Source organism: Canis aureus, chromosome 32, assembly GCF_053574225.1.
Source record: "Canis aureus isolate CA01 chromosome 32, VMU_Caureus_v.1.0, whole genome shotgun sequence".
Classification (NCBI taxonomy): Eukaryota; Metazoa; Chordata; class Mammalia; order Carnivora; family Canidae; genus Canis; species Canis aureus.
This window is the reverse complement of record NC_135642.1, coordinates 38126719-38135485: the sequence shown is the minus strand read 5'-3', so window position 1 is coordinate 38135485 and position 8767 is coordinate 38126719. Positions and strand designations below refer to the sequence as shown.

Below are 8767 nucleotides of genomic sequence, written 5' to 3'. Positions count from 1 at the left end.
GGAGTTTCCAAAGCTGATCATCAGAGCCTCCTGGAGGGCTTGTGCAAATGCAGGTTCCCATCCCCCCCCCCCCCCCCCCCCACACACACACACACAGAGGTTTCGGTTCCTCTGCCCTGTGCAGGGGCCCAGGAAACTGGGCCGTTTGTTGCTGTTTGCTTCTTTTGGGTGTTTTGCTTTTTTCCCAGGGGACTCAGCCGGATGATGAGCAGCCAAATGCAGAGCCAAGCTTCTCACTTCTTTCTCCGGACGAAAACGCTTTCTGGAAACGAAGGTGCTGGGAAGAGGCAGCACCCACGTCCCCAGAGTAAAACTGGGAACTAGCGGAGGTGATGCTAACCTGCAATATCCAACCAGCCCCTTCCTTCAGAAGCCAGCCCTGGGGCAGGAATGGGTCGTTATTCCCAGTTTGCAAACATGCACCATCCCATCCCGCTAGCTAGCGAGAGCGCTGGAGTCTCCCGGCGGAGACGGCTCACTACCCGGGGCCCGAGCCGCCGACCCTCCCCTGCACCGGACTCGGGAGCTATCGCTAGCGGGATGGATGGTGAGGAGCATGCGCAAACGGCTCCGCGCCCCCGCGCGCGCCCTAGTGGTCAACGGGCCTCGGTGCAATTGAGAAGTTCGGCTCCCCTCGGCCACGCTCGGCTTTTAGCCCCGCCTCTCGCCCCGCCCACCCCCCAGCGCGGACGTTGATTGGCCAGCGGCGAGCTATAAAAGCTCGAGCGCGGGGCTCCGTGTCCCCCCCCGCCCCGGGCCGGTGGAGGACCTGCTCGCCTCCGCCACGTGAAGCCGAGGCGAGCAGAGGACCCTTCGGCCGCCTGCCCTCCGTCTCCGAGCTCGTGCACCTTCTCCGTCATCCCAGACGACGTGGACGTTGACAGGGAGGGTGACCGGTCACTGTGTCCGGAAGGCAGTTTGCAGGCTCCCGGGCGCCCCACCTTTGCTTCTGCTGCCCCACTGGCTGGGAGTTTCCAGGTCAGCGCTAAGGCCTGGCCCGGGCCTCCCCTGGGGAGCTCTCCGGACGGACCTGCCTTGCGTTCACGGAGCCGGGTCCCGCGGGTGCCCACTTCAGGGCCTGACCGCCCACGCCTGTACCTGGCTACCTAGAAGGTGCGTACTAAGTGGCAACGGAATGAATGAATGAGTGAGTGAATGAATGAATGAAGCAAGCAAGCAAGCTTGCGGTGTCGGGCAGGCCTGGTTTTGTGCCCCTGTAGGACCTGCTACAATGATAACAGCATCTGCTGGTCCAGGGACCTGGGTTCCAGTTCTGCTGTCCCATTCACTGCTGCTGGGCAGTCCCTCCTCCCCTCTGGGCCCCCGGTTTCCTCCCGTGTAAAAGGAGAGGGCTGGACAATGTGAGGAATGCGCATTGAACACCAAGGAGGAGCCAGACATCGTGATAAGTATTGAGGATATAGATGAGCGACACAGCCCCAAGCCCCAAGCTTACTGTATAAGGGAGGAAAATGCCGCACAATGACAAACGCCTAATTACACATCTCCTTTAAGAAGTGGTAAGACAGGGCCCTCTCGGCGGAGGATTTAAGACAGCCTGGGGTGGGCTTCCTAAGGCTTGAAGGAATGGCACTGACTGGGACAGGTAGTCGGTGGCCTGGCGAAGAGTGGGGAATAGCAAGTGCAAAGATAGGGAAGGTGAAATGCACTTTTTTTTCCCCCATTGTAACTGGATGTCCTAATAACCCTCAAAGTATAGGAACCAGAGGAGTGGACGCTCCAGTGGGTTAAATTGAGTAGAAATTGGAGGACTCTTTGGAAGCCCGTAACTATTTGAGCACTCCTGTGAAAATTCGCCATGGCCCTGACCCCGTGCCCTGGTATAAGTGTTCCAGAAGATTGCTGCATCAGACCTGAACAGTTCGTGGTTCCCGATGCATGCTGTGTGCTGTCTGTGATCCGACTTTGAGGGCCACCTCGTGGCTGCTCCAGAAGGACTAAAAATACCAAAGCTCTCTTGAAAGTGGCCCATGTCTACCTCACGTTGAATTATCCCGTCTTGTTTGCAAAGATAAGAAGATGGAGACGTGGCTTTTATGGGGACAGAGGAAAAAGGCTCATCACTGTACCTTAAAGTGCATGTGGAGGGGACGCTGTGTGGTGGTAGAGCTACTGGAGACGACCGAGGTGGCAGGCCCAGCTTTGCCTTACGTTAGCTGCGCAAACCTGGCAGGCAGCCAAACTCTCCAAGCAAGTCTGGTGTACAAACAGGGTGAATTAAGTTCTCCTGACATGGTAAAGTTCAGAATGGGAAAACCATCAAGATCACTTCTAAACTATAAAGCACTATTCCACCAAGCCAATGAACACCTGGATCCCGCTGTTCCCTCAGAACTTTACTGTATCTGTTCTTTCAAATTACGGGGAGGAAGGATTTGACATACTTTATTTGAATTTGTAGCAATATTCCAAGTTGTTTTGTTGCATAAATATTTTGAATTCTTTCACTTTAATTAGAGTATTTCTTTTCCAAAAGGTGGTTTTAGAATTTCATGTGTAGTTCTCTCATTTTTAGAAGAAAGAAGAAAAAAAAAGTGTAACAGTTGACAGGAGCTTTGGATTTTCTTTTTTTTTTTTTATCCCATTGTGCAACACATTCGGTGACAATATGGATTGTTTTAAAAATTGTTGTTCTTAGATGGTTTGTTAGTGAGCAAGTCTGTTCCTAAAATTCTCCCCTACACCTAATCCTGGCTCCTTGCTGATGCAAGATTATACTTAAAAAGGGAAGGGTGAGCCAGCCATGGACCTGGGTATGCCCTGAGTGGCCAAAAGAGAGTTGAACAGAGTCTTAGGAACAATGGAACTTTTTAAACAAAATAGCAAGTATGGGGCAGCCCCGGTGGCTCAGCAGTTTAGCGCCGCCTTCAGCCCAGGGCATGATCCCGGAGACCCAGGATCGAGTCTCACATCGGGCTCCCTGCATGGAGCCTGCTTCTCCCACTGCCTGTGTGTCTCTTGCCCCTCTGTGTCTCTCATGAATAAATAAAATCTTAAAAAAAAAAATAGCAAGTATGTTTGGTGAACAATCAGTAGTGTGAAAACCAGTCATGAGAAACCAAAGCTGCTGCCTGATTGCAAATGACTGGCAGGGAGGAAGTTTGAAGGGCAAAGGCTTAGGCTTGCTGGACCATGGGATTCTGAGAACCAGGGATACCAGCTGTGTTTTTTGTACCTTACACAGAAGGGAAATAACATCTGCATACCAGCAAACATTGATGGGCAAGTTCATCCCCCAGTATAAACTAGGTATTATTCCCATTTTGCAAAGAGGAAATTAAGAGTCAGGGAAACTAAAAGGGGAGTATAACTGGGCGGACTTATATATATATATATATATATATATATATATATATATAAAGATATATAAAGATATAGAGGCAGAGACAGGCAGAGGGAGAAGCAGACTCCCTATGGGGAACCCGATGCGGGACCCAGGACTCCGGGATCACCTCAGCCAACGGCAGATGCTCAACCACTAGGCCACCCAGGGTCTCCTGGGCAGACTTTATAATTCAAAATCAAATGAATGTTAGCATCTCTACACATGTAAGTGGATCTCCTTGTTTGAATATCATTCTTTAGAAAGGTATTTAGATTTTTACATTTAAAAGATTTCTTTTCGAAAGCTAGACCCACCCATGAGGCCATGTTACCACTTGAGTATTACAGAAAACATTTTCATTGTAGTTTGGATAACTGAACTTGATACTTATATCCCAATTTACCACTTAATTTTCAGCTGTTCTAGATACAGTTTTCCTTTATTTTCTTAAGTGTTCTTTAATCCGTTCAAAATATTTCCTTGGCTAAGTGTCCATATTCCCTTCTGACACTTCAGGGCTCACCAGGCACAATTCCTGTCATCTCAGATCTCTAGAACCCAGTGAGGCAGGTGTTGTCCTTAGACACAGGACAGGAGAAAGGAGCAGAGGCACCGGGAGAGGAGCAGTCGGACCCTGTCTGAATCCTTCCACTCATTTACTAGCCTTTACCTCAAGTTAACCTCTGACCCATGACATGGTCTTACCACGGGATTGTTGTGCAGAGGACAGGACATGCTTGAGATCAGCACAGCACTGTTAGCTGATGGAGGAAAATTAAGTACTTAAGCTCTTCACCCAACGTGGGGCTTAGAACTCTTAACCCCAAGATCAGAGCTGCATGCTCTACCTAACTATCTGGGAACCCCCACAATCACTTTATGACCCATTCCTCACATGCTCAAAGGATTCTAATACATGAAAACTCCAAAACTTGAATACCAGTAACATCTAAACCTTAAGAATTCTTCTATATCCATAGCTCACTTTCTCTGCTGATAATTTGGGATCACTGGTTTTCTGGTTGATGGATCTTTGAGGTTTTTGCTTTCAAACACTGCTTTTAACATTCCCAGAGATGCACCCAGATGTCCATACTTCCTCTTGGGTAATTATAGGAACAGAACTGCTGGATTAGGTGTTCAATTTTGTAAGGTACACCAGCTACTTACCCATGTGGTGGTGTAACTTAACGCTAATGGTCTTACACATCTTTCACTGGAGGACAGTTGGGGCTACGAAGTCTTTTCATCAACTCCTGGTCTCTCTTAAAACTGGGAGACAGAGGAAAGGGTTAGATGTTCAGATGCCTGGCACTAAGTGCTCTGAGGACTTTTTTATAAATCCAAATAGGGGTTCCTCTGACATTTCAAAGTGAACCAGTCTCCACACCAGTGCTCAGCCACCCCCTTCCCTAAACCTTACTTAAGTCAAATACAGGTTTGAATTAGTTTTGGTCTCTGTAAATGGGGACTCAAACCTGAATTTCCACTACTCCTTCACAGTATTGCTGAATTATAAACCCAGGGATATATCAGTATTCCACTTCAGATGGTTCAGCATAGCTCAAAAATTTGCAGCCAGTAGCCAGAATTATACTTGGGATTTTTAAGATTTTATCTATTTATTCTGTAGACACACAGAGAGAGACAAGAGACACGGGTAGAGGGAGAAACGCTCCATGCAGGGAGCCTGGTGTGGGACTTGATCCCAGGACTCCAGGATCACACCCTGGGCCGAAGGCAGATCCTCAACCGCTGAGTCACCCAGGGATCCCCTATACTTGGGATTTTTTAAGAGGCCTTGATTGTACCACCACTACCACTGACTCTTATTCCTGTCAAAAGGGACAGACCTGGTTATCATGAACTCAAGGTGACCCTGACAAGGCATCTGCCCTTCTCCTACCTCTCCATGCAGTTCTAGAGGCAGTATTAGGTACATTCTTGGTGCAGCACCTGGCTGGTGTACTATTCCTCACCATGAGGTGATGGCAGGGGGGTAAACTCAGCTGGCGTCATACCAATAAAGGCTAAAAACCAGTGTTGCAGAAATGAGATCATCCTTACACAGAACATCCTCAAACAACTGAAAAACCGACAGCAACCAGGAGTTCAGCTTTTTATTGAGCAGCTTATAAAAGTTTAGTCAAAGAGACCAAAGCCCATGTCATCATCAGACTCCTCAGATTCTTCTTTCTTGGCTTCCACTTTTTTCTCCTCAGCTAAAAAATAAAAACAATAACACACCTTGTCAGTATTTTAAACTCCAACGAGCTCCAGGCCCTTCAATTTACATGGTCAAAAATACCCAAGACTTCCAACTATGTCCCTGGTTTTAGGATTTCTATCGTCTACTCTTTTAGCAAACTAAGTATTACAGACAGGATTGCTCTTAATCTCCACGCTCCTCCCTCCAATACCAAAAAAGTTTTCTACCTGGGGCAGCAGCGGTGGAAGGAGCAGGACCTCCTGCTGGCGCAGCGCCAGCTGCTGGGGCAGGTCCACCAGCTCCTACATTGCAGATGAGGCTCCCAATGTTCACGTTGGCCAGGGCCTGCAACACACGTGCAAACAGATTACACTCAGTTCTGGCCTTTTGTTGTTACAAACCTCCCACCTCTAAAGGGAGGTAACCTTTACCTCCCTTTTGAACTGACAGCAATCAATCCCCAACACTACATTGCCCTTCCTTCTCCTTTGCTGCAATCTGCCAGTGACATTTTGTCTGCTGAGATTTCCTAGGACTTAGGGACACAGAGCTATATTAAAAACTAATCACAAGAAAACCTACTCAAGCTTAAAATCTTAGAGTAACTGAATTCCTTCCTTTTATAGAGGAGAAAAACTGGCCGCAAAATGCTGGCTTCAGTTGTTGGCAAAAAAACTCAAGCTTCCTTAAATACTCAAACCAAGATTCTTTCCAGTTCCACATCTTAAGAGTGAATTCAATTTTTCAGACTGCGAAATCCAGGGACTTTACTAAAGAGGAGTACCTTTATTGAAAGTACAATGTTTTCAATCATTCAAAGCTCTTTGGAGGACACAACCTGGAGAGACAAAGCTAATTGCCTCTTACCAGAGACTAAATAATATATAACAGAAAATGATACCAAGTTCCTTGGGTAAGAATCTTGTCTTCATTGATCTTTTGATATATATCCCAACAGTCAATGTTCAAAATAAGGGCCACTACATCCAATTTCCATGAAACCCGGTTCTGAGATCTAAATGTTCATGAGGTTAAAGAGTTTGACAATTTTATAAGGGACAGCTCTGCCCCTGGTTCACACCAATTCATGACCATGTCTCTGTAGGGGCAGTTGGACACTCATCTCTGGGGCCTGTCACTGCTGTTTTTACCATTTCATTGTTGCACAAATTAGCTATGAACTAATGAGTCCTAGCTCTCATACAATATTCCTCTTCTTACATATAATACAGGACGCCGATCTCAATGGTTATCCTAATGCGAATGAAAAACGATTTAAAATCTTATTTCCAAAAAAACAAACAAAAAAAAAAAAAATAAAATCTTATTTCCAGGAGAAATCCTTGATTAAAAATTAACTTTGGACATTGAGAAGAATCAGCACTTAAGAATCATAATCTGTGCTTAAGGGCTAATTTAGCCCCAGTGGGGATGCAAGTTACACTGTACTTTTATTTTTTTCTGATGGATCAATAAAATTGTTATGTATTTAAAAAGAAGAATGGAAGGGCATAGGCAGTATTACCTCCTGGGTGACTCTTTTAAGGAGTCATCCGGTGGGTGTGTAACATTTATGTATACATGTACATATATATGTGTGTGTGTCATGATTTCAGAACAGAAGGAAAAAGAAACCAGACTGCAAACAAGGAAAAGACAGGGGGACGTGTGGGGTAGCTCAGCGGTTTAGCCCCTGCCTTCGGCCCAGGGCGTGGCCCTGGAGACCGGGGTCGAGTCTTGCATTGGGCTCCCTGCATGGAGCCTGCTTCTCCCTCTGCCTGTGTTTCTGCCTCTCTCTCTCTGCATCTCTCGTAAATAAATCTTTAAAAAAAAAAAAAAGTTAAAGACAAATTTTAGACTCTAGATATGGAACTATGAGCCGTTCTCGTGTTACAAGTACACCTGACTTTGTAAATCCCTGATCTCCCCAAGTCTGCTTCTCCAAATCACTCTACTGCCATTTCCTTACCTTTGCAAACAAACCCGGCCAGAAAGGCTCAACATTCACACCCGCTGCTTTAATGAGGGCATTGATCTTATCCTCCTAAAAAAATAATTTAAAAAAGTTAAATAAAAAAAAAAAAAAACCCGCATTCCACGAGCAAGCAAAGCGCAGTTTTCGGAAACGTCTCCAAACCACTACAACTGAAAGTGAATCACTCAAAACGTGTGTCCAGAAACCACGTTTAACCGCACCAAATACTGTGTCTGTATTTCGCGTATGTTTATTTAAAACGAAAAATTTCTCAGGACCCTTAGATCACCGGAGACGCAGCGGCCCCCGCGTGCCGGGCACCTCGCAGGGCGGCAGGTGCAGCAAGCTGACGTGCGCTCCATCCGCATCCCGCAGCCTGGCCCGGGGAGGCCGTCCGGGCAAACGGGTCAGGATGTCTGCCCGCCCGCACGTGGGCCCGCCCGCCCCGCCAGCCAGCACGCACGTGGGCACGCACGCACGCACGCGGGCCCGCCCGCACCGCCCGCCGGCACGCACGTGGGCCCACCCGCACCGCCCGCCAGCACGCACAGGGGCCCGCATGCACGTAAGCACGCACGCACGCACGCACGTGGGCCGCCCGCACCGCCGCCGGGACGGCGATGGCCGCGGCTTCGTCCCGAAGGGCCTAGCAGGGCGCCCCGCCAGCGCACGGAAAGCGGCCGGCCGCAGGCCGACGCCCGCCCGGGCCCGCACTCACCGTGACCGTCACCTCGTCGTCGTGCAGGATGAGGGCCGAGTAGATGCAGGCGAGCTCCGAGACGGAGGCCATGGCGAGGGCGCGTGCCGAGCGCGGTGCTAGTCGCCGGCTGAAGTGAGGGCCTCACCCCAACGCGGCCTTAGCTTCCTCGGAAGGACCGAGCACCTTAGCGGCAGCTGAGGAAAGGAGGTCCCGCGCCTGCGCGCAGCGTCTTATACGAATCCCACGGACCAATCGGCGCCCGCTCCTGGCGGAAGAGGCGGGGCGAGAACGCGCCTGCGCACACAGCGCGACACGCTGGTGAGCGGGGTCAAGAGGTTATCAGGCACCTGCGGCTGCGAATTCTCTTGGTTGGGGTAAAACTCGGGGCTCCTGAGACAGTAAAAATACTTTTAGGAAAAAGTGACCTGAGTAAATAGAGTTCATCCCATGTAGTGTATCCGGGGTCACGCTATTTGGACGTTTGATGACGTCACCAGGCTGCGGCCCCCCCCACCCCCCCCGCGCCCCGCGGGCTGT

General features: G+C 49.0%; 1 protein-coding gene and 1 long non-coding RNA gene across 2 annotated transcripts; one reads left to right on the top strand and one right to left on the bottom strand.

The window, feature by feature from the left end:
- The first annotated feature begins 727 nt into the window (after positions 1-727).
- On the top strand, positions 728-2474 carry LOC144303471 (uncharacterized). Its single transcript, XR_013370515.1, has 2 exons — positions 728-1113; positions 1221-2474. It is a non-coding gene; the product is annotated as an uncharacterized LOC144303471 (long non-coding RNA).
- A 2977-nt stretch (positions 2475-5451) lies between these two features.
- Positions 5452-8448, bottom strand: RPLP1 (ribosomal protein lateral stalk subunit P1). The gene is made up of 4 exons (XM_077881685.1): positions 8249-8448; positions 7525-7599; positions 5783-5900; positions 5452-5568 (listed from the first exon to the last, which is right to left on the bottom strand). The coding sequence occupies exons 1-4, from the start codon at positions 8318-8320 to the stop codon at positions 5489-5491; spliced, it is 345 nt and encodes a 114-aa protein (XP_077737811.1). The 5' UTR covers positions 8321-8448; the 3' UTR covers positions 5452-5488.
- Positions 8449-8767: the final 319 nt, after the last annotated feature.

Bases quoted from the DNA above. Each gene is read 5' to 3' on its own strand.
- RPLP1 (XM_077881685.1), bottom strand. From the start codon at position 8,320: ATGGCCTCCGTCTCGGAGCTCGCCTGCATCTACTCGGCCCTCATCCTG. The intron at 7,600-8,248 runs GTGAGTGCGGGC...TTATTTTTTTAG, and splicing joins ACGACGAGGTGACGGTCACG to GAGGATAAGATCAATGCCCT. The intron at 5,901-7,524 runs GTAAGGAAATGG...CGTGTGTTGCAG, and splicing joins GGCCGGGTTTGTTTGCAAAG to GCCCTGGCCAACGTGAACAT.